At 43.9% G+C, this 26,538-nt stretch overlaps 1 protein-coding gene across 2 annotated transcripts in view; it reads left to right on the forward strand.

Annotated features, from left to right (window-relative positions):
• Nucleotides 1-26,538, forward strand: part of LOC112265006 (coagulation factor IX) — a 28,369-nt gene that overhangs the window by 749 nt on the left and 1,082 nt on the right. The window contains exons 2-7 of one of the 2 annotated variants that reach the window (XM_024441983.1): nt 1-167; nt 20,138-20,162; nt 20,280-20,393; nt 24,226-24,360; nt 25,676-25,941; nt 26,328-26,442. In XM_024441983.1, the coding sequence (XP_024297751.1) occupies nt 1-167; nt 20,138-20,162; nt 20,280-20,393; nt 24,226-24,360; nt 25,676-25,941; nt 26,328-26,442 (822 nt within the window). The remainder of the gene's footprint in view (nt 168-20,137; nt 20,163-20,279; nt 20,394-24,225; nt 24,361-25,675; nt 25,942-26,327; nt 26,443-26,538) is intronic. The other variant, XM_024441984.1, reaches the window with a different exon arrangement.

The raw sequence follows: 26,538 nt of genomic DNA on the forward strand, positions 1-26,538 counted from the left end.
TGTTTCTGGAGCAGAGGCATGCAGTGCAGCTGCTCCGAGGGCCCCGGCGGCCCAGGGCCAACTTCTTCCTTGAGGAGATGATGCCCGGCAACCTGGAGCGGGAGTGCTATGAGGAGACCTGTTCCCAGGAGGAGGCTGCTGAGATCTTCCAGACCAAGGAGAAGACGGTACTAGAACAGCTCCATCACATGAAAGCTCTGGTGCAGGGAATTCACACGAGCCCCCTGGACCAGAGCTTATGAACGCTCTGTTCATACTTCGCAGTGTGCACTAACGTGTCCTATGTCAGGATTTTGATCACATTCTGATTGTGCCCTCATCTGGACACAGTGGACCAATAAGAGATACATCTTAATACCATGTATAGACTTACTGAGCCTTGATTAGATAGTGATTGGATCATCTTGACTGGAAGACAAACTTAAGGTTACTTGCGTGACTCCGGTTCTCTGATATTATGAGCGCGACATCTCACTAGTGGAATTAACCAATTAACCTCCTAAGTATCTCGAAGAACCAATCATATACCACCGTTCATACTGAAGAGCCACCCGCCTGCCCTCAGATCATTCTCGAGCATACCGAACTTCCTCACACTCTTGCAAGAAGGAAAACGTGGTGAGCCGTCTCACTCATATTATCAAAGGACCGGAGTTGCAGAAGTAGCCTTTAGTTTTCTTTCAATTATTCGTTTCGATATCTCACTATTGGGATATGGCTAACTCCCGTATCGCACACGCTCTCCGAAGCCAGGTAGTCTCAACATCAACCCTCAGAGGCCCCGTCACTAAGGACAATATGCGCCAAAGAGGGCGCAGTGACACATCGCAAATCTCCTGCAAGGACATGCCTTTGAACCGTGCCTAAGAGGTAGCCATGGCTCTGGTGGAGTGAGCCTTTAGGCCCTCTGGAGGCTGTAACCCCTTGCTTTTATAGACCAATATAATAGCTTCCACAATATGTGATAACCTTTGACAAGAGAGGGGCCTCCTCTTGCAGGACACAGTTGATTGCGCAAAGCTCTCATCCTATCCAAGTATATGTGCAGCGTGCGTACTGGACACAAAAGGTGCAGCCGCTCCTTTTCCATAGAAAGGAAAACTGGCTTGTGGAAATCCACAAGCTTCAAGGCGAGACAATTGTAAGTACCACTAACCTTGGGCATAAATGCGGAGTTGGGCAACAAGGTGACCGTGGAAAAGCCCTGGGCAAACTGCCGGCGCGAATAGTGAACGGACAGTGCATTTAGCTCACTTAATGCGGTTTAAAAGGAAAGCTATTTAATCTCCGCACATTCCAACGACTCAAAAGGCTGCTGTGAAATAGCCTCAAGCACAATAGACAAATCCCATGATGAGGCTAAAGGCTTGGGAACTGGACATAAGCGACGTGCCACCTTCATGAAATGACATAACGGTTTGTTTTCCCACCGTGTTCTTGACAAAGCCTATATGACTGGTCGAGATAGCTGCTAGATAGACCTTAGACAGTGAAGAAAGCCTTCCCTCTGTCCCAAAGGTCCTGCAAGAAGTATAAAACCTCAGATACAGAGTACTGGTAAGGAATTATCTGTTTTTTCACACCACTTCTAAAAAACGCACCACTTATTTCCATACAGTGAGCTTGTAAAGGGGGCCCTAGCACTCTGGATTGTCTCAATGACTACAAGAGGCAAGCCAGTCGCATCCAGATTTAACCTCTCACGGGTCAGGTCCAGAGGGCCATGTTTTCCGGGTGAGGGTGGAAAATCTTTCTGTTTGCTTGGGTCAGCAGATCCCTGTGTAAACTGTAGTTGACAAGGCTTGTTGTATAGCAGGGGAGTGATCTACGCTATCCAGAGCTTGCCTTGCCATCGACGGGCTATCAAGATAAGGGATAAGCCCTTTTTCCTCACTCTGGCCAGAATGGGTAGTGAGGCTGAGGGGAGGAAAAGTGTAAAGCAACACCCTTGGCCAAGGTTGTGCCAGCTCATCCCCACTCCCAGTGGTGTGTCTCCTGCTAGCTTGAAAAGCATCGGGCAGAATGTGTTTTCTTGCCATACGAAGATATCAATGCACACAGGCGTTGGGCAAAACACCCAGCACTGGAAGTCTATCAACCTTAGTAGGCAAAGCGGTTCTACCACTTGACCGAGCACCCTCTGCAGAACAGGGAGAGGCACTGTCAGATAGACGCAAAGCGGTCTTCCTGGTGTTGCCTGATCAGAGAGAGAATCCTTACGCCTATGTATTCTATTTTCTGTGTTGGCACCGAACAGCTCTTTTTCAGTTGTGTCTCATACGGTTTCCTCCCAGGACAGGGAGTAAAGCAGGTAATCATCTATGTAGGCATAGATTCTTAGCCCCTTGTTTCTTAGGGGTGAGAAAGCTGCCTCTACACACCTGCTGAATGTTCGGGGAGTTAACGCTAGCCCGAATGGGACAGCGAGGTATTTGTAGGCTGTGCCCTGAAAAGCAAACTTCAGAAACCTGTGTGTTGGCAGGATGCTTAAGTGAAAATGAGCGTCCGACAGGCTGGACAGGTTGAGCCACAGGGCTTTCTCCCCAACCACTGCAAGGCTCATGGTAAGGCTCAGCTGCCTGTTTGCAGACATCAATGAGCAAATATCTCATCTGCCATCTCCGTTGCCTGGAGGAGGTTGGTCATACCCTCTCCATCGTCCTCTTCAAAAATGAGGTCCCTTTCCCCCCTCCACTGGAGCCAAGCCTGGGAAAATTGGGTGAATGTCCTCGGGGTAGCCTAGCAAGATGCCAGCCCATGAGGGCTGCGAAGCAGTCTCCCCACTCGATTTAAGAGTAGGAGATGAACTACGTTGGGCAACTCTGCACACTCTTTGGTGGAGTGTGTTAGCAGCAAAACTTTGCAATGGATGCATGACCGGTGGTCGTTGAATGCTGCTTCTGCGTGTTCAACACCCTGCCCGAAATGGTCGCTCCACATAGGCATGGATGTGCCGGTGCTGGGACAGGGGCCGGGGCCTTGCTTGGTGCCCTCTGAGCCAATGTTCCATGGCTTCAGAAAACAGCTAATCCGAGAACAAAGTGAAACATAACCAGCGTTCGCCACTTGGGCTTAGTAGCCTAGCTAGTTAGCACAGTGCTAGCCAGAGAAGCTAACCCTTTAACAATGTGAACATAGCTATCATTCACCATGTGGGCTAGTAGCCTAGCTAGTTAGGACAAAGTTAGAGCTATGTTGGTCTTATGACGAACAAAAGCGTGGCTCTTGACCAATAAACAGTGACGCTAGAACAGTCGGCCTAGTTAATGACGTTAGTGGGTTGAGCTAAACTAGAGAGCGAACTAGTAATTCTACCCTTCCAGGTAGAAAAAACAGTTGGTAGGATAGCTAGCCTTGCGGTGAAGCAAATTGTTACCCAAAGCTAAAACTTTTCCTTTCGGTAAAGACTCCCAACACAAAAGATTAGAGCTGATAAATCCTGCGCTCGGTGCCGTAACCTTGACAGCACACCTTTGAACAGTTAGAGGAAAACAGATCAAGTCATGCTGCGATGAGCTAAGTAGAACTCTTCTATGAAGAAGAGAGGCGAAAATGATCAGAGGGCAGGCGGGTGGCTCTTTAGTATGAGGGGAAGGACTCCCTCATTCGCCACTCGACCTGTATGATTGGTTCTTCAAGCTACTTAGGAGATTCTGGTGAATTCCACTAGTCAAACAGAATAATTGAAAGAGAACCACATTAGTGATGTGCGGGTCAGCCGCCCAACTCTAAAGTGAAAATTTGAGTCCCGCATCCGACCCTAACCTGCAAACAGGCAGATTGAAGATGTGCTGTACAGACATGGACGGCATAACACATTTTTGACAGGGGGTGCACGATATTATTTTTTGAAGCCTAATTTAGATATGTTTCTGCTTATGATTTCCGACATTTGATAGGCTATTTGTTAGTCAATTTGTCTATAATTAGATACATGTAGTTTCTCTTCCGTCATTACTGCCCTAGAACTCTTAATAAACCCTTGCTCACCAGAATACATTTATGAATTCTTCAATCTAGTTTACATCGCAATTTTCTTTTTTAAATGGAAAGATTTTCTGTGCGAAATTTCCAGTTTGACCGGTTTTAAGGAAATTTAAAACTGTGAAAGGACCTAACATGTTTGATAAGATTTCATACTTTATGTGGTTTAAATACTATCAGTTTGTATGATGCTGATAAAGATTGCACTCTTACAGACGGTCCCTAGCCACGTATTCATTCTCTCAAGATGCTGAAATAAATCATTAATATTTCTCCACTCCTTTTCCAGAGTCAAAATGTACATTTGGTGTATAACTTTACTGCAATAAATGCTTATAATTCTGCAGCAGTTAATATTAGATTAGGCTATGTGAAAGGTTAAAGATCTACATTCAGTGTCCAGATTTCAGTTAGGCTACTGTTCCCTTGACAAGCCATATTTTAAGTCCCCGTCTTGACTCTTGAATTTTTATAGCGCCTCCAAATCATCATGCATATCAAGCCAGCACTGCTATCATCTTCTTTAACCACTTAACAAAATCTTTCCCAAACAGTGTTCTGGCCCTCCCTTCTCTTTATTTTCAACTATCCATTTCACGCTTTTCTGTTATTGAATTCAACTCAGACATTGTCCTTTTTGCATCAGTGGATCGAGGTTCACTTTTTCTGCCCATGTTCTCTAAAGCGATTGGCGTGTATTTTGCGCATGTACAGTTAAGCCCAAAAGCTTACATAGGGTTTTCACCAACAACAAATTTAGCGCAGTCGCGTTAGTGGAAACAGAAACTGCACTAAGAACAGTCTGCTACTCCATATTGCTGATTGGTCAGTTCACAGCGCTGGTAAACCGTTGTTTCTGATTGGCTAGCTTTGTTTCAAGTTTTAATGTCACATGCACAAGTACCCAACAAACTCAAAACCCAACAATGAAATAATCAAAAACAATGTATTACAAAAGAAAAATGAGAATAGAAAATATGAAATACACAAAGTAAGTAAGTATGCATACATTACAGGAAATATTTTAAAAGTCAGATCCAATATCATATGTACATGTGCAGGGATACTGGAGTGATGGAGGTGGATATGTATAGAGGTAAGGGGACTAGGTAACAGGACATAAGAAACAGAGTTGCAGCAGCTTGTATGTGAGCGGGTTTGTAGTATAAAAGTATGTGCATATTATGTATGAGTGAGCAAATTATGGACTGAGTGTTTGTGTGTGTTGCAGTGACAGTGTGTGTGAGTGTTTAAGGGCCCTGTGAGTGTGCATAGAGAGTGCAATGATTGAATAATAAAGATACAAGTTAAACTCAGATAATCCGTGTAGCTATTTTGTTAGCTATTTATCAGTCCTATTGCTGTGGGATAGAAGCTGTTCAAGAGCCTGCTGTTGTCAGACTTGATGCACCGGTACCTCTTGCTGTACGGCAGCAGAGAAAATTGTCTATGGCTTGGGTGGTTGGAGTCGGACGATTTTCCGGGACTTCTTTTCACAACGCCTGATATATAGAGGTCCTGGATCGCAGGGTGCTCGGCCCCAGTGATGTACTGGACAGTCCACACAACCCTCTGTGGCACCATGCGATCAAGGGCGGTGCTATTGCCATACCAAGCAGTGATGCAGCCAGTCAATATGCTCTCAATCGTACAGCTGTGGAACCTTTTCAGGATTAGACGGCCCATGACAAACGTTTTCAACCTCCTGAGGGGGAAGAAGCACTGACAACGAGGAACTTGAAGCTGTCTACCTGCTCCACTGCCGCAATGTGGATGGGAGCGTGCTTGCACCCCCATTTCCTGTAGTCCATGATCAGCTCCTTGGACTTGCTGAGATTGAGGGAGAGGTTGTTGCTCCGGTACCACACTGCCAAGTCACCGACCTCTTCTCCGTAGGCTGATTCATTGTCTCCAGTGATCAGGCCTACCACCGTTGTGTCATCAGCAAACTTGATAATGGTGTTGGAGTCGTGTGTGGCCACACACTCGTGGTGAACAGGGAGTACAGGAGCGGACTAAGCACAAACCCCTGTGGGGCCTCTGTGTTAACCTCTCTGGGATATGTGGGACGCTAGCTTCCCACAAGGCCAAAAGCCAGAGAAAATGCAGAGCGCCAAATTCAAATAAATTACTATAAAAATCAAACTTTCATGAAATCACACATGTAAGATACCAAAGCCCCCCGGCACAAAGACTATTTCAACATAGGTACTGGAGACTGAGACAGGGGTGGGTCGGGGGACACTGTGGCCCCTTCCGATGATACCATCAGACAGGGCCAACCAAGCAGGATATAACCCCACCCACTTTGCCAAAGCACAGCCCCCACACCACTAGAGGATTATCAATAGACCACCAACTTTGAACCCTGAGACAAGACTGAGTATAGCCCATGAAGATCTCCTCCATCGCACGAGCCCGAGGGGTGCAAAACCGGACAGGGAGATCATGTGTGTCTCAACCCACTCAAGCGATGCACCCCTCCCAGGGACGGCATGGATGAGCACTAGTAAGCCAGTGACTCAGCCCCGTAATAGGGTCAGACGCAGAGAATCCCAGAGGAGAGATGGCAGCCGGCCAGGCAGCGGCAGCAAGGGCAGTTCGTCGCTTCAGTGGCTTGTCGTTCACCTTCGCACCCATGGGCCACACTACACTCAATCATAGGACCTACTGAAGAGATGAGTCTTCTTCAGTAAAGACTTACGGCTCTCACATTTCTAGGCAGATCATTCCATAAAAATTGAGCTCTATAGGCGAAGGACCTGCCTCCAGCGGTTTGCTTACAAATTCTAGGGACAATAAGGATGCCTGCGTCTTGTGACCATGTAGTTATGTACGGCAGGACCAAATCGGAGAGATCGGTAGGAGCAAGTCCATGTAATGCTTTGCAGGTTCGCAATAAAACCTTGAAATCAGCCCTAGCCTTAACAGGAAGCCAATGTAGAGAGGCTAGCACTGGAGTAATATGATCAAATGTTTTGGTTCTAGTCAGAATTCTAGCAGCCGTGTTTAGCACTATCTGAAGTATATTTAGTTCTTTATTCTGATAGCCGGAGGGTAGAGCATTGCAGTAGTCTAATCTAGAAGTGACAAAACATGGATTAGCTTTTCTGCATACATTTTGGACAAAAAGTTTTTTGCAATGTTTTCGAAGATGGAAAAATGTTATCCTTGAAATTTTCTTCATATGTTAGTCAAAAGAGCGATCAGGGTCCAGAGCAACACCAAGGTCCTTCACAGTTTTATTCGAGACAACTGTACAACCATCAAGATTAATTGTCAGATCCAACAGCAGATCTGTTTTTGTCTTGTTACCTAGACCTCTCATCTCTGTTTTGTCCGAGTTGAAAAGTTTAAAAAAATTCCGCCATCCACCGCTGAAACACAGGCTTCCAGGGTAGGCAATTTTGGGGCTTCACCATGTTTCATCGAAAATTTACAGCTGTGTGTCGTCCGCATAGCAGTGAAAGTTGACATTGTGTTTCTGAATGATATCACCAAGAGGTAGAATATGTAGTGAAAACAATAGTGGTCCTAAAACGGAACCTTGAGGAACACCGAAACATACAATTGATATATCAGAGGACAAACCATCCACAGAGACAAACTGATATCTTTCCGACCGATATCTAAACTAGGTAAGAACTTGTCCGTGTAGACCAATTAGGCTTTCTAATCTCTCTAAAAGAATGTGGTGATTGACGTTGTCAAAAGCAGCACTAAGGTCGAGGAGCATGAGGACAGATGCAGAGCCTTGGTCTGACGCCATTAAAAGGTCATTTACCACCTTCGCGTGTGCAGTCTCAGTGCTATGATGGGGTCTAAAACCAGACAGAAGCATTTCGTATACATTATGTGTCTTCAGAAAATTGTCAGACTCCAGCCATCCTAGTCATAGACTATTCTCCATGCATGGCAAGCGGTACCGGAGCGCCAAGTCTAGGTCCAAGAGGCTTCTAAACAGCTTCTACCCTCAAGCCATAAGACTCCTGTACAGGTAATCAAATGGCTACACAAACTATTTGCATTGTCCCCCCCCCATCTACGCTGCTGCTACTTTCTGTTATTATCTATGCATAGTCACTTTAATAACTCTACCTACATGTACATATTACCTCAATTACCTCGACACCAGTGCCCCGTACATTGACTCTGTACCGGTTCCCCCTGTATTGTCATTTACTGCTGCTCTTTAATTATTGGTCATTCTTATCTCTTACATTTTTTAAAGTATTTTCTTAAAACTGCATTGTTGGTGAAGGGCTTGTAAAATAAGCATTTCACTCTAAGGTCTACCTGTTGTATTTGGCGCATGTGACAAATATATTTAGATTTTATTTGATTTTGAGTTGTTTTTTCAATTTTCCAGGGGTCAAGGTTTGGCTTTTTTAAGATATGCTTTATTACTGACACTTTTACACATCCGGTGGATAGGGAGCCATTAATTATGTTCAACATAGGAGGGCCAAGCACAGGAAGTAGCTCTTTCAGTAGTTTAGTTGGAATATGGTCCTATATGCATCTTGACAGTTTAGAGGCCATGACTATTTTAATGAATGTGTCAAGAGTTACAGGATTTTAAAAACTTGAGTGTCTACATTGATTATTGGTCCTGGCAGTTCTGTGCAGACTCAGAACAACTGTGATTTGGAGAAATATGCAGATTCAAAGGGGAGTCCGTAATTTGCTTTCTAATGATCGTGATCTTTTAATTGAAAAAGTTTATGAATTTATCACCGCTAAAGTGAAAGCTATCCTCTCTTGTTGAATGCTGCTATTTAGTTAGCTTTGCGACAGTATCAAAAGTCAATTTTGGATTGTTCTTATTATCCTCAATTTGATTGGAAAAATAGGATTATCGAGCAGCAGTGAGGGCTCTTTGAAATTGCACGGTTCCAAGCTAGTCGGAAGAATTCCAGTTTGGTGGAGCGCCATTTCCATTCAAATTTTCTGGAAGCTTGCTTCAGGAATTGGGTATTTTCTGTATACCAGGGAGCAAACTTCTTGTGACAAATGTTTTTAGTTCTTAGGGGTGCAACTGCATCTTTTTTATTAGAATTTGTTTTGTTTTACCTTTATTTAATGAGGCAAGTCAGTTAAGAACAAATTCTTATTTTCAATGATGGCCTAGGAACAGTGGGTTGACTGCCTTGTTCAGAGTCAGAACAACAGATTTTTTCATTGCCAGCTCGGGGATTCAATTTTGCAACCGTTCAGTTACTTGTCCAACGCTCTAACCACTAGGCTACCTGGCACCCCCATCTAGGGTATAAAGTTAAATTAAGATTCTCAGTTAGGTGGTTAACCAATGTTTGTACTCTGACGTCCTTGGGTGGTGGAGGGAGTCTGGAAGGGCATCAAGGAATCTCTGGGTTGTTCAAGAATCTATAGTATGGCTTTTGATGATCCTCGGTTGGGGTCTGAGCAGATTATTTGTTGCGATTGCAAACGTAATAAAATGGTAGTCCGGATTATGAGGAAAAACATTTAGATCCACAATGTTTATTCCATGGGACAAAACTAGATCCAGGGTATGACTGTGGCAATGAGTAGGTCCAGAGACATGTTGGACAAAACCCACTGAGTCGATGATTGTTTCAAAAGCCTTTTGGAGTGGTTCTGTGGACTTATCCATGTGATTATTAAAGTCACCAAAAATGTGAATATTATCTGCCAAATCAATGTTTGCATTTTTAGTGCAACAGTTCCACATCTTAAAGTAGTTACAAGGCACAACAGTCATTTAATTATACGTCTCTAATTTAACAGCAAAGAGGCCCCATTCAATCATTTCTATTTTGGCTTTGTTGAAGTCCTTCGTCATCCCCAGACAAGCTGAATGGTACCATCTCTGGGTTGTTCAAGAATCTATAGCATGGCTTTTGATGATCCTCGGTTGGGGTCTGAGCAGATTATTTGTTGCGATTGCAAACGTAATAAAATGGTAGTCCGGATTATGAGGAAAAACATTTAGATCCACAATGTTTATTCCATGGGACAAAACTAGATCCAGGGTATGACTGTGGAAATGAGTAGGTCCAGAGACATGTTGGACAAAACCCACTGAGTCGATGATTGTTTCAAAAGCCTTTTGGAGTGGTTCTGTGGACTTATCCATGTGATTATTAAAGTCACCAAAAATGTGAATATTATCTGCCAAATCAATGTTTGCATTTTTAGTGCAACAGTTCCACATCTTAAAGTAGTTACAAGGCACAACAGTCATTTAATTATACGTCTCTAATTTAACAGCAAAGAGGCCCCATTCAATCATTTCTATTTTGGCTTTGTTGAAGTCCTTCGTCATCCCCAGACAAGCTGAATGGTACCATCTCTGGCACACAGAGCATTCGATCTGCAGTATTAAAAATTAAAAACAGAGTTATGTTTATTTACATGTAAATTACAGTTCTGCAATACCCAAATTCTGTTACATGCTTTTGCAATTAGGAACATTTTCAAATTGAATTGGATTTTTGTTCAATTGCTAAATTGACTTTAAATTACATGCATTTTATCAAGTTTATCAAGCAGGGTCAGGGTAGGCAGAGGTCAATAATCCAGATAGGTGGGGCAAAGGTACAGGACGGCAGGTGGGGTCAGGGCAGGCAAAAAAGGTCAAACCGGGAAAACTAGAAAACAGGAACAACCGAGAGACAGGAACAGAGGGAAAAACGCAGGTATGCTTGATGAAACAATACAAACTGGCAACAGACAAACAGAGAACACCGGTATAAACACACAAGGGATAATGGAGAAGATGGGCAACACCTGGAGGGGGGTGGAGACAATCACAAAGACAGGTGAAACAGATCAAGGTGTTACACATTTCACCACAAGCCTAACAGAAGCACACATAACTGAGGTGATAATCATCATTGAGTATTCAGGCAATATAAATCATATAGTAATAAAGGCATGAATTGGCAAAAAACATATGCGTTGATAAAAAATGTTGTAATATCAAACATTACAATAACGGCATTTGATAGATTTGATCTATTTCTATCAAATCAAAACTGGAATTTGTATTCAAACCAAAAAGTTAAAGTATGCTAGACATTTATAGAATAAACCATATCTAGTTTTATGTTTCTGTGACAATCAATTAATTAGTTATTGATTTTTACCATTTTAAATGGCTTTTGGCGAATCTTTGAATGTCTGAATATGAAACCAACTTTACCTGCGCTGATTGAAGTAATTTAATGTCGATCTAAATAATATATATTTCAGAGGTTTAACAAAGGAACAGAAAGGAACAATATAAACCAGTACTTTTTGGGGGGTTAGAACTGGTTCAGAACTTTAGAACTTTGGTCAGAACAGTGGAAAACAATTTATTTTTAAAGAATGGTTCTGTTCAGAACGAAACGACCCCTGATTATAACTGCTAAAATAAAAAATGAATACAATTCTAGTCAGGATAGCCGGAACATGTTAAATTTGTCTCTAGCTTGAACAGTTAACAGTTACTGTTGGTTAGTTATTTGATGCTAATTTGTGCTAATGAATAACACATTTTGTTTAAAGGTTTTATAGTTGGTCTTGTAGTTTAATCAAGGAGTAGGACCATTTTGAATAGCAACCACTGTATTCCTATGGTTCTCATTCAAACCTGCCGGGGCAGCAAACTTTTGTAATTTATACTTGAATAACTTTTTAAAAATGGCTTCATATATAGTGGGGTGGCAGGGTAGCCTAGTGGTTTGGACTAGCAACCAGCAAGGTTGCAAGTTCAAACCCCCGAGCTGACGAGGTACAAATCTGTTGTTCTGCCCCTGAACAGTTAACCCACTGTTCTTAGGCCATCATTGACAATAAGAATGTGTTCTTAACTGACTTGCCTAGTTAAATAAAGGTAACAAAAAAAAAAAAATTCAATGCACATTTAAAATGGTTATAGTTACAAAAGTATACGTAGTATCAAATACCCTCTGAGACTTTTTTTGCATTTGAAATGCAATGGGAGCTCATTTAAATATTGTTATAGTTCAAAAAGTATAAATGATAAAGGTTTTTTTCTCAAGCAATCCGAGTTGGGGCATTCTGGACATCAGGAAGTTGGTTTTGTGTTAATAGATTATATCGTTTAAGCTCTAGAGTGGGCTAAAGAAATGAAATAATAAATGAGTATGCAAGAAATCTAGTTGCGCTTTTCCTTCAGCAAGCACACCTAATAATGAGTATGCAAGAAATCTGGAGTTGTGCATTAAGCACACCTAATGATATGAGTATGTAAGAAATCCAGAGTTGTGCTTTGCTTTGCTAGCACACCCTAATTATTTTCACCACCCCCAGATGAGATTATTGAATCAGATAAATTATTTGAAGTGGAATCTCTTTTGAAACCACCTAACCACCAGAAGAGGTAGGTATGCTATCGGCTATATATGCCATATAACACTAAAAGTTATGGAGAGGTAGATAAGATATGATATTCTGGAAGATCATTATTTATTGTGAATGCTTCTTTGTCAGGTACAAGGTTAGTGTTGGGGAGTTGAAAAGGAGCTGTGGGAGTCCTGAGAAGCTCTGCAAATGGCCTCGTAGCTTACCTGTGCCAGGCCAAGAGAAAAAGCCAAATATCCGTAGGCGTGTGAGGCAGGGAGAGATTAACCCAGCAAAGCCCTTAGGCTGAACATGCCTCTGCACCAAGAACAAATCAAATTATATTAGTCACCTGTGCCAAATACAACAGGAAAATGCTTACGAGCCCCTAACCAACAATGCAGTTTAAAAAAAATGCAGATAACAATAAGAGATAAAAGTAATTAAAGAGCAGCAGTAAAATAACAATAGCAAGGGGGGGTACCGATACAGAGTCAATGTGCGGGGGCACGGGTTAGTAGTATGTACATGTAGGTAAAGTTATTAAAGTGACTAGATGACAACAGAGAGCAGCAGTGGTGTGAAGAGGGGGGAGGGTCACTGCAAATAGTCTGGGTAGCCATTTGAATAGATGTTCAAGAGTCTTATGGCTTGGGGGTAGAAGCTGTTTAGAAGCCTCTTGGATGTAGACTTGGCGCTCCGGTACTGCTTGCTGTGCGGTAGCAGAGAGAACAGTCTATGACTAGGGTGGCTGGAGTCTTTGACAATTTCCTCTGATACTGCCCGGTATAGAGTCAAATCAAATCAAATCAAAATTTAATCAAATCAAATGTATTTATATAGCCCTTCGTACATCAGCTGATATCTCAAAGTGCTGTACAGAAACCCAGCCTAAAACCCCAAACAGCAAGCAATGCAGGTGTAGAAGCACGGTGGCTAGGAAAAACTCCCTAGAAAGGCCAAAACCTAGGAAGAAACCTAGAGAGGAACCAGGCTATGTGGGGTGGCCAGTCCTCTTCTGGCTGTGCCAGGTGGAGATTATAACAGAGCATGGCCAAGATGTTTAAATGTTCATAAATGACCAGCATGGTCAAATAATAATAAGGCAGAACAGTTGAAACTGGAGCAGCAGCACGGTCAGGTGGACTGGGGACAGCAAGGAGTCATCATGTCAGGTAGTCCTGGGGTATGGTCCTAGGGCTCAGGTCCTCCGAGAGAGAGAAAGAAAGAGAGAAGGAGAGAATTAGAGAACGCACACTTAGATTCACACAGGACACCGAATAGGACAGGAGAAGTACTCCAGATATAACAAACTGACCCTAGCCCCCCGACACATAAACTACTGCAGCATAAATACTGGAGGCTGAAACAGGAGGGGTCAGGAGACACTGTGGCCCCATCCGAGGACACCCCCGGACAGGGCCAAACAGGAAGGATATAACCCCACCCACTTTGCCAAAGCACAGCCCCCACACCACTAGAGGGATATCTTCAACCACCAACTTACCATCCTGAGACAAGGCTGAGTATAGCCTATAGCCTAGAGGTCCTGGATGGCAGGAAGCTTGGCCCCAGTGATGTACTGGGCCGTTCGCACTACCCTCTGTGCACTACCCACAAGTGCCTTGTGGTCGGAGGCCGAGCAGTTGCCATACCAGGCAGTGATGCAACCACTCAGGATCCTCTCAATGGTGCAGCTGTAGAACCTTGAGGATCTGAGGACCCATGCCAAATCTTTTCAGTCTCCTGAAAGGGAATAGGTTTGGTCGTACCCTCTTCACGACAATCTTGGTATGTTTGGACCATGTTAGTTTGTTGGTGATGTGGACACCAAGGAACTTGAAGCTCTCAGCCTGCTCCACTACAGTCGATGAGAATGGGGGCGTGCTCGGTCCTCTTTTTCCTGTAGTTCACAATCATCTCCTTTTTGTCTTGATCACGTTGAGGGAGAGGTTGTTGTCCTGGCACCACATGACATCCTCTCTATAGGCTGTCTCGTTGTTGTCGGTGATCAGGCCTACTGATCTGTTGTGTCATAGGCAAATTTAATGATGGGGTTGGAGTCGTGCCTGGTTGTGCTGTCATGAGTTAACAGGGAGTACAGGAGGGGACTGAGCATGCACCCCTGAGGGGCTCCTGTGTTGTGGATCATCGTGGTGGATGTGTTGTTACCTACTCTTACCACCTGGGGGCGGCCGGTCAGGAAGACAAGAATCCAGTTGCAGAGGGAGGTGTTTAGTCCCAGGGTCCTTAGCTTATTGATGAGCTTTGAGGGAACTATGGTGTTGAACGCTGAGCTGTCATCAATGAATAGCATTCTCACATAGGTGTTCCTTTTGTCCAGGTGGGAAAGGGCAATGTGGAGTGCAATAGAGATTGCATCATCTGTGGATCTGTTGGGGCGGTATATGCAAATTGGAGTGGGTCTAGGGTTCCTGGGATGTGATATTGATGCCATAACCAGCTTTTCAAACCCCTTCATGGCTGCAGACGTGAGTGCAGGTGTGCGGGTCTGTAGTCGTTTAGGCAGGTTACCTTAGTGTTCTTGAGCACAGGGACTATGGTGGTCTGCTTAAAACATGTTGGCATTGCAGACTCAGACAGTGAGAGGTTGAAAATGTCAGTGAAGACACTTTCCAGTTGGTCAGCTCATGCTCGCAGTACACGTCCTGGTAATCCGTCTGGCCCTGCGGCCTTATGAATGTTGACCTGTTTAAAGGTCTTACTTACATCAGCTGCGGAGAGTGTGATCACACAGTCTTCCGGAATAGCTGGTGCTCTCATGAATGTTTCAATATTATTTGCCTCGAAGTGAGCATAGAAGTAGTTTAGCATGGTCTGGTAGGCTCGTGTCACTGGGAAGCTCTCGGCTGTGCTTCCCTTTGTAGTCTGTAATGACGAGCGTCAGAGCCGGTGTAGTGCGATTCAATCTTAGTCCTGTACTGATGCTTTGCCTGTTTGATGATTCATCGAGGGCATAGTGGGATTTCTTATAAGCATCCGGGTTAGAGTCCCGCTCCTTGAAAGCGGGACTCCAACTCCACACTTTAGCTCTGTAATCCATGGTTTCGGTTTGGGGTATGTACGTACAGTCACTGTGGGGACAGCGTCATCAATGCACTTATTGATGAAGCCAGTGACTGATTGGTGTACTCCTCAATGCCATCGGAAGAATCCCGGAACATATTCCAGTCTGTGCTCGCAAAACAGCCCTGTAGCTTAGCATCTGCGTCATCTGACCACTTCCTTATTGAGATAAGCAGGACGTACCAGTGACTTAGTTAGAAATCAGGAGGATAGAGTTATGGTCAGATTTGACAAATGGAGGGTGAGGGAGAGCTATGTACGCATCTCTGTGTGTGGAGTAAAGGTGGTCTAGAGTTTTTTTCCCTCTGGTTGCACATTTAACATGCTGGTATAAAGAGGTAAAACAGTTTTATGTTTCCCTGCATTAAAGTCCCCTGGCTACTAGGAGTGCCTCCTCTGGATGAGCATTTTCTTGTCTGCTTATGGCCTTATACAGCTCTTTGAGGGTTGTCTTAATGCCAGCATCGGTTTGTGGTGGTAAATAGACATCTACGAAAAATACAGACTCTCTTGGTAAATAGTGTGGTCTACAGCTTATCATGAGATACTTTACCTCAGTAGAGCAAAACCTTGAGACTTCCTTAATATTAGATTTCGTGCACCAGCTGTTATTTACAAATAGACACAGACTGCCACCCCTGGTCTTACCGGAGGCAGCTGGTTCTGTCTTGCCGATGGATTGAAAACCCAGCCAGCTGTAGGTTATCCATGTCGTTGTTCAGCCATGACTCATTTAAACATAAGATATTACAGTTACTGTTCCATTGGTCCTGATATCCAGAAGAGTAGCAGAAACATTATGTACAAAAAATAAGTTACAAAAAACGCAAAAAAAACACAGAATAGCACAATTGGTTAGGAGCCCGTAAAACGGCAGCAATCTCCTCCAGTACCGTCAATTCGATTTGGACCACTGTTGCTGGACTTTCCTCAGTTTAGCCAGTCAGTCATCGAAGTGAGAAAGTCTCTTTCAATAGAGCATTAGTTAGAGCAACTAGGTAGTTATGACTGTGTTAACTGAAAAGTTAGCTAGCATACAGTAGCTAGCTATCTATGCTACCTGTCCTCACAGTCAGTGACGTTCATGTTGCTTCATATTATTTTAGAATCCATCAATAAAACATCAAAGATTTTAGCTACAAGTTTTTCTCCTATCTCTGACTGTAGCTAGCTATATCTTCATCAGATGCTGAGGCGATCCAGCAAGCTAGCCAAGTGCACATTTTAAAGCAAGCCTAACAGAAACAAGGGTTTACTAGCATTGTGAACTGACCAATCAGCTACGCGGAGTAGCAGACTGAGGGCAGTTTTCATTTCCACTAAAGCGATTCTGCAAATTCAGCATAAGTTCGATCCCCATTTGTTTACAACAAGGGTACGCAAAGAAGTGAGCGTGGAATTTTGGGAAAGTGAGCAACGAGAACCCTGCTAGCTAAGCAGTTGAAAAATGTAAAATTGCTAATTTGTTCAAGCGTGTTGGAGTGAAGCCTTGTCAAGAGGCTTAAGCGCTTATGGCAGATAAAAAAATAATGAAATAAAACATCAATGTAGCCTATTGATATGAACTGCACAGGAATTCTACATTTTTTATGCAATGCTTTCTCTTTATTCACCCACCGGCCTTCCTAAACCCGCCTCGCAGCAGGTGATGAGTCAACCCACGCATCACTAAACCACATGTTAAAGCAAGGTGTAACCGGGCCTTAAATGACAAGGATAGTCAGAGGAGTAGGCTCATAAAGCTCAGTAGGCTCATTCCGGCGCCGACAGAGATGGCCGCCTCGCTTCGCGTTCCTAGGAAACTATGCAGTTTTTTGTTTTTTTACGTGTTATTTCTTACACTAGTACCCCAGGTCATCTTAGGTTTCTTTACATACAGCCGACAAGAACTACTGAATATAAGATCAGCGTCAACTCACCATCAGTACGACCAAGAATATGTTTTTCCGCGACGCGATGTAACCGAGTGGATCACATGCAGCGACCAAAAAAAAACTCTCTGCAAACTGGAAACGATTTATCCGGAGGCTGCATTCATTGTAGCTGGGGATTTTAACAAGGCTAATCTGAAAACAAGACTCCCTAAATTTTATCAGCATATCGATTATGGAAAGACCCTGGATCATTGTTACTCTAACTTCCGTGACGCATATAAGGCCCTGCCCCGCCCCCTTTCGGAAAAGCTGACCACGACTCCATTTTGTTGATCCCTGCCTACAGACAGAAACTAAAACAAGAAGCTCCCACGCTGAGGTCTGTCCAACGCTGGTCCGACCAAGCTGACTCCACACTCCAAGACTGCTTCCATCACGTGGACTGGGAGATGTTTCGTAAGGCGTCAGACAACAACATTGACTACGCTGATACGGTGTGCGAGTTCATTAGAACGTGCGTTGAAGATGTCGTTCCCATAGCAACGATTAAAACATTCCCTAACCAGAAACCGTGGATTGATGGCAGCATTCGTGTGAAACTGAAGGCACGAACCACTGCTTTTAATCAGGGCAAGGTGTCTGGTAACATGGCTGAATACAAACAGTGCAGCTATTCCCTCCGCAAGGCTATCAAACAAGCTAAGCGCCAGTACAGAGACAAAGTAGAATCTCAATTCAACGGCTCAGACACAAGAGGTATGTGGCAGGGTCTACAGTCAATCTCGGACTACAGGAAGAAACCCAGCCCAGTCACGGACCAGGATGTCTTGCTCCCAGGCAGACTAAATAACTTTTTGCCCGCTTTGAGGACAATACAGTGCCACTGACACGGCCTGCAACGGAAACATGCGGTCTCTCCTTCACTGCAGCCGAAGTGAGTAAGACATTTAAACGTGTTAACCCTCGCAAGGCTGCAGGCCCAGACGGCATCCCCAGCCGCGCCCTCAGAGCATGCGCAGACCAGCTGGCCGGTGTGTTTACGGACATATTCAATCAATCCCTATACCAGTCTGCTGTTCCCACATGCTTCAAGAGGGCCACCATTGTTCCTGTTCCCAAGAAAGCTAAGGTAACTGAGCTAAACGACTACCGCCCCGTAGCACTCACATCCGTCATCATGAAGTGCTTTGAGAGACTAGTCAAGGACCATATCACCTCCACCCTACCTGACACCCTTGACCCACTCCAATTTGCTTACCGCCCAAATAGGTCCACAGACGATGCAATCTCAACCACACTGCACACTGCCCTAACCCATCTGGACAAGAGGAATACCTATGTGAGAATGCTGTTCATCGACTACAGCTCGGCATTCAACACCATAGTACCCTCCAAGCTCGTCATCAAGCTCGAGACCCTGGGTCTCGACCCCGCCCTGTGCAACTGGGTACTGGACTTCCTGGGAGGTGGTGAGGGTAGGCAACAACATCTCCTCCCCGCTGATCCTCAACACTGGGGCCCCAAAAGGGTGCGTTCTGAGCCCTCTCCTGTACTCCCTGTTCACCCACGACTGCGTGGCCATGCACGCCTCCAACTCAATCATCAAGTTTGCGGACGACACAACAGTGGTAGGCTTGATTACCAACAACGACGAGACGGCCTACAGGGAGGAGGTGAGGGCCCTCGGAGTGTGGTGTCAGGAAAATAACCTCACACTCAACGTCAACAAAACTAAGGAGATGATTGTGGACTTCAGGAAACAGCAGAGGGAACACCCCCATCCACATCGATGGAACAGTAGTGGAGAGGGTAGCAAGTTTTAAGTTCCTCGGCATACACATCACAGACAAACTGAATTGGTCCACTCACACAGACAGCATCGTGAGGAAGGCGCAGCAGCGCCTCTTCAACCTCAGGAGGCTGAAGAAATTCGGCTTGTCACCAAAAGCACTCACAAACTTCTACAGATGCACAATCGAGAGCATCCTGGCGGGCTGTATCACCGCCTGGTATGGCAACTGCACCGCCCTCAACCGTAAGGCTCTCCAGAGGGTAGTGAGGTCTGCACAACGCATCACCGGGGGCAAACTACCTGCCCTCCAGGACACCTACACCACCCGATGCTACAGGAAGGCCATAAAGATCATCAAGGACATCAACCACCCGAGCCACTGCCTGTTCACCCCGCTGCCATCCAGAAGGCGAGGTCAGTACAGGTGCATCAAAGCTGGGACCGAGAGACTGAAAACAGCTTCTATCTCAAGGCCATCAGACTGTTAAACAGCCACCACTAACATTGAGTGGCTACTGCCAACACACTGTCAATGACACTGACTCTACTCCAGCCACTTTAATCATGGGAATCGATGGGAAATGATGTAAATATATCACTAGCCACTTTAAACAATGCTACCTTATATAATGTTACTTACCCTACATTGTTCATCTCATATGCATACGTTGATACTGTACTCTATATCATCGACTGCATCCTTATGTAATACATGTATCACTAGCCACTTTAACTATGCCACTTGGTTTACATACTTATCTCATATGTATATACTGTACTCGATATCATCTACTGTATCTTGCCTATGCTGCTCTGTACCATCACTCATTCATATATCCTTATGTACATATTCTTTATCCCCTTACACTGTGTATGACAGTTTTTTTTGGAATTGTTAGTTAGATTACTTGCTCGTTATTACTGCATTGTCGGAACTAGAAGCACAAGCATTTCGCTACACTCGCATTAACATCTGCTAACCATGTGTATGTGACAAATAAAATTTGATTTGATTTGATTTTGAAAAGAACATTCAAACTGACTGTATCCCTTTGGTCTTCTCTTACAGATGGAGTTTTGGTATAGATATAAGAGTGAGTATGGTATTGCGTCATTAGATTATTTTCAGTTATTTAAAAAACTGCATCAAAAATCCACAGTCACTTAAAAGGAACGCTTGTGATGAGCTGTCTCTATGAATTGTGAATTAGATCTGAATCCTTGCCACTACAACCCATGTAAGAATGGAGGAATCTGCACAATCGATCGGGATGGATACCTCTGTCTGTGTCCCCCACGCTACGATGGGAAAACCTGTGCAATAGGTATAGTTTTACTCAATCATACAGGAAGGTGGGAGGGGTTGGAAACTTTCAGGAAGTTAAGCCCTGGAATTTGGGGAATTTTGCTTAAATTCGTCAAAAAAGTTAGCTTATAACAGTGAATGTTTTTTGTTGGATACACATAAGGCAAATCTAGGTCTTGTGGCATATTTTGGTTAAACTATCCCCAATTCAATGGAATTGCAACCCTCTGCATGCACAGTGCATTCTTCCATCACATGTACAGCTAATTCTCAAGATCTTGCACACTAATGAGCCCACACTACTACACTGTCTGAGCAAAGGACTACATGCTTTCTGGTAAGTTTTGATTACAATACTGGGTGGGGTGAATATATTTTATATGAAATACATGATTTTTTGTTAACTAGTAAATAGTAGCCTACAGCAAAGTGTGTTTAAATATTTTTTTACTTGTTCTGCTAGTTAGTTTTTGCTACCATGTGGGTTTTTAGCTTGCTTGAGCCTGCTAACTGAGTGTTAATTCACCTGTTTCCATACATGTTTCATTTTAAAACATGTATCTTACAAAGGAGTTGTTTAATCTAATTGCTTAACTATTTATCTGTACATGGAATTGTATTTGGTTATTTTGTATTTTTTGTGAATTTTAACCCTTTTTTCTCCCCAATTTCATGGTATCCAATTGTTAGTAGCTACTATCTTGTCTCATCGCTACATGTCCCGTACGGGCTCGGGAGAGACGACAGTTGAAAGTCATGCGTCCTCCGATACACAACCCAACCAAGCCGCACTGCTTCTTAACACAGCCGCACCAGTGTGTCGGCAACCTTGGTTAGCGTGCACTGCGCCCGGCCCGCCGGTGTGATGAGACAAGGATATCCCTACCGGCCAAACCCTCCCTAACCCGGACGACACTAGGCAATTGTCCGTCACCCCACGGACCTCCCAGTCGCAGCCGACAGAGCCTGGGCGCGAACCCAGAGTCTCTGGCGGCACAGCTGGCGCTGCAGTACAGCGCCCTTAACCACTGCGCCACCCTGGAGGCCTATTTGGTTATTTTTTACTCGTTTTTTTCTAATCTTTACAGAAAAATGCCACGGGCACTTTCTGATGTGTGGAGACATTTCACTGCAGCTAATGTAGAAGGAAAAGCGGTGTACATTTGCAAATACTGTGCCAAATCATATGTGAAGAATGCAATAAAGATGCAGAATCATCTGGCCAAGTGCATAAAGATCCCTCAACACTCACAACCTCTGACAAAAGTTCCTCTACTTCTATTCGAGGTGAAAATTATAAATCAGACGCCTTATCGATAGCAACAGCTCATGGAATCAGAAGTTTATTTTGATGAATGTCTTGCTCGAGCTGTGTATGCAACTGGTTCACCTCAGGTGCTCACAGGCAATGTCTATTGGAAGAGATTTCTGAATGTTCTTTGCCCAGCATACACCCCTCCTTCAAGCAGACATGCTTTATCTAAAAATGTAATGGATGCAGAGTTCAAGTGAAGGTCAAGCAAATCATAGAGAAAGCAGACTGAATGTAAATCTGATGGGTGGTCGAATGTTTGTGGGCAAGGAATAATTTTGTATTTTTTACCTTTATTTAACTAGGCAAGTCAGTTAAGAACAAATTCTTATTTTCAATGACGGCCTAGGAACAGTGGGTTCACTGCCTGTTCAGGGGCAGAACGACAGATTTGTACCTTGTCAGCTCGGGGGTTTGAACTTGCAACCTTCCGGTTACAGCTCTAACCACTAGGCTACCCTGCCGCCCCAATTAACTACATCATCTCCACCCCTTAACCAGTATTCTACAAGAGCACAGACACACCGGTGTCTACATTGCAGATGAGCTGAAGGCAGTCATCAATGACCTTGGACCACAGAAGGTATTGCACTGGTGACAGACAATGGTGCGAACATGAAGGCTGCTTGGTCTAAAGTGGAGGAGTCCTACCCTCACATCATACCCATTGGCTGTGCTGCTCTTGCATTGAATCTGCTCCTAAAGGACATCATGGCACTGAAAACAATGGATACACTCTACAAGAGAGCCAAGGAAATGGTTATCAAGTTATAGCAGCAATCTACCTCACCAAGCAAAGTGTATTTTCTATCTACTTCACTGTTGCTCCAAGCAGAGGAAACTGCAGTTCTGAAATACATCAAAAAGTGTGAAGACTTTTGCCTGAAGCCAATACATGCCACAGAGAGTACATGTTGGATCCCAAGTATGCTGGCAAGAGCATCCTGTCTGGTGCAGACATCAACACTGTCTCGCCACCTTGGCCTGGATGAGGGCAAGATTCTTGGCAGTCTGGTTAAGTACACTTCCAAGCAAGGGCTTTGGGATGGAGATGCAATTTGGCAGTCGTGCCAACATATTTGGGGCGGCAGGTAGCCTAGTGGTTAGAACGTTGGACTTGTAACCAGATGGTTGCAAGATCGATTCCAGAATTGTTCTGCCCCTGAACAAGGCAGTTAACCCACTGTTCCTAGGCTGTCATTGAAAATAAGAATTTGTTCTTAGCTGACTTGCCTAGTTCAATAAAGGTAAAAAGAAAATCTCAGACTTTGTGGATCTGAGGCTCTTTCCCTTGTTACCTCCATAATCCCACCAACATCAGCCACCTCAGAGCGCAACTGGTCCTTGTTTGGGAACACACACACATCCTCAACAAGGTTGGACAGTGAAGATGAGGCCTCAGTCTGGTGTTCAAGAGGTGGACATTAATTAAATTAGTTGACTCTTCACATGCAATGATTTCACTGAACAACAATGATCCCCAATGATCCATTGCATCTCCCAAAAATGTTTTCAACATACATCGGTAAAATGATACACTAGAAACTAAAGCTTTGGTTGTCTTCCTCTTAGGCTTCCATGTCTTCTCCCTGGATTGAACTTAAAGTTCAATTCGTAACTAAGTTATTTTATTTCTATTGTAAGGATTTAATCATTTTCAATTATGTCTACTTAAGTAGAAAGGTTTATGTTTCCATATGATATGGTAAATATAACTAATGCAAAAAACATACATTTAAACGGTATTAACATTCATTTGCATATATTTCCATTAATTCCCACCTCTGAATATTCCCCAAAATGTGCAACCATAGTCATAATACATCTGTGTTTTCCTGTAATGATAGTCTAGAAACTAAAGCTATAGACCTATAAAAACTCTCACTTCCTGAGTTACAGGACCCTGGCCCTCCCAGTCATAGCCTGGAATCCACACTGAGTATTGCTCTGCTACAGTACTGATGCCGTTCACACTGGAGATTCCGCAACAGAGGAAGCTGGTGGGAGGATCTATAGGAGGCTGGAATGGAATAAATGGAACGGTATTAAACAGATCAAATGTATGAAAATTACATTTGACTCAGTTCCATTTATTCCATTCCAGTCATTACAATGAACCTGTCCTTTTATTTAACCATAGCGCCTCCCACCAGCCTCCTCTGGTCGACAACCATTGTTGGTTGTGAATGTGACTTCACCGCATCCACTTACAACAGTTGTTGGAAAACCACTTGCAGAACTTACTTTACATTCACATTTTACTCACATACAGTTAAGGGAAAACCGACATATTAAACAATAGAATTGTGACGTCTAATAAAAAACCTAGCTAGCAAACTAATTACTGTACTTATAGGAAATATTTATAAGCTATTTTTTATTGACACTGTAGGACCCCTTCAGGTTTCAAATGACCACCTTAAAAGACAGCTAAATGCCTGCTCAATAAAATACAATTAAGGAGTCAATTCTATTCTACTCTTCTAATACCAGAAACTTGTATTTTTGTTGACCTTTGAACCTTGCTCTGTTCCTCCAGAGGTGTTTGAGTGCCAGTTTAAAAATGGAGGCTGTCTGCATTACTGCACCAACCAGGAGCGCACCACAGGGGTCCAGTGCAGCTGTGCAGAGGGTTATCAGTTAGATGAGGATGGCAAGACCTGCTCTGAAACAGGTAGACTAAGCACTGAAAAACATAGTGCCAGTCAAAAGTTTGGACACACCTACTCATTCAAGGGTTTTTATTTATGTTTTACTATTTTCTACATTGTAGAATAATAGTGAAGACATCAAAACTATGAAATAACATATGGAATCATGTAGTAACCAAAAGTGTTAAATCAAAATATATTTTCTATTTTAGATTCTTCAAAGTAGCCACCCTTTGAATTGATGACAGCTTTGCACACTCTTGGCATTCTCTCAACCAGCTTCATGAGGAATTATTTTCCAACACTCTTCCAACCTATCCTGAGCACTTGCTTCTCATTCACTCTGCAGTCCAACTCATCCCAAACCATCTCAATTCGGTTGAGGTTGTGTGTTTTTGGAAGCCAGGTCATCTAATGCAGCACTCCACTCTCCTTGGTTAAATCGCCCTTACACAGCCTGAAGGTGTGTTTTGGATCATTGTCCTGTTGAAAAACAATTGATAGTCCCACTAAGCACAAACCAGATGGGATGGCGTATCACTGCAGAATGCTGAGGTAGCCATGCTGGTTAAGTGTGCCTTGAATTCTAAATAAATCAGATGGTGTCTGGGTGCTTTTCTGGTGACACTGTCACACCTCCTCCTTCATGCTTCACAGTGGGAACCACACTTGCAGAGATCATCCGTTCACCTACTCTCTTCTTATTGGTGTCCTTTGGTAGTGGTTTCTTTGCAGCAAATTGACCATGAACACCTGATTCACGCAGTCTCCTCTGAACAGTTGATGTTGAGATGTCTTTTACTTGAACTCTGTGAAGCATTTATCTGGAGGTGCAGTTAACTCTAACTTATCCTCTGCAGCAGAGGAAACTCTGGGTCGTCCTTTCCTGTGGCGCTTCTCATGAGAGCCGGTTTCATCATACCGCTTGATGGTTTTTGCGACTGCACATGAAGAATAGTTCTTGATATTTTTCAGATGACTAGACATGAAGTTAGACTATTGTTTCTCTTTGCTTATTTGAGTTGGTCTTTTACTAAATAGGGCCATCTTCTGTATACCACCCCTGCCCTTGTCACAACACAACTGATTGGCTCAAACGCATTGATGACAGAAATTCCACAAATGAACATTTAACAAGGCACACATGCTGAGTGTACAAAGCTGTCAAGGAAAATGAAAATATCTTTTGATTTGTTCAACACTTTTTCGGTTACTACATGTCATTTCATAGTTGTCTTCACTATTATTTTACAATATAGAAGATAGTAAAAAGAAAAACCCCTGAATGAGTAGGTGTCAAGTCAATGTGATGGTTATACTGTACATTGTCATTGCCAGTGGCGTTCCCTTGTGGGAAGAAGCAGAGTGAGGCTTCGCTGCGCCGCTCTCTACTGGACGAGTCCGTGCCCTTCACCCCGACCTTCCGCCACTCTGACATGAACCTCACCATCACCACGGAGGGGGAAAGGAACTCGACCTCCACCCTACTTTCGATTAACTCAACCCAGCCAGGGGGGAACAGCACAGAGTACATGGAGGACGTTAATGAAGAAACCCGGATAGTAGGAGGGCAGCTGGAGAGGCAGGGAGGAAGCCCATGGCAGGTAGGCCTACAACACACAGGGCTAAGGGGTGGTAAGCAGGGTTGTGTTCAGTAGGCACAAATTGGAAGAAACAGTCCAGAACAAAGTGAAATGGTGGAGGGGGGAGTAAGTGTGCTGGAGGCAGCGGCTTTAAAAACTGCATTGTCGTGGTCTAAGAAACATATTGCAGAAATGTAGAAAATTGTAGAAGTGAGGATCCTGAATAAGTCCAATGAGTAAGTTTTTGTATCTGGTTACAAGGTGGTTTTCTATGGCGTGTCCTACTGACAGAACCGTGGAAGGCGTCAGTGGCACTGCAGGCACTAATCTCATAAATCATAGGGCATGATGATAAGTGTTTGTGGCATACCCCTAATACTAGTCCTACCTGTTCCATGACCCTGCAGGTCATGCTCTGTAGGGAGGATGGATTTGGCTTCTGTGGGGGAACTCTGATCAGTCAGCGCTGGGTGGTCAGTTCCGCACACTGCATGCATAAAACCCCTGACCATGTGACTATCGGTGAGACTGTGAGATCCCGTGTTTAGAAGTAGTCAGCACACTGTTGAATGCTCCAGCAGTTTGAATTGAGTGTAACATGTCGATCATGATGATCCA

The sequence above is a fragment of the Oncorhynchus tshawytscha genome, linkage group LG13 (genome assembly GCF_018296145.1).
Source record: "Oncorhynchus tshawytscha isolate Ot180627B linkage group LG13, Otsh_v2.0, whole genome shotgun sequence".
In the NCBI taxonomy this organism is placed as follows: domain Eukaryota; kingdom Metazoa; phylum Chordata; class Actinopteri; order Salmoniformes; family Salmonidae; genus Oncorhynchus; species Oncorhynchus tshawytscha.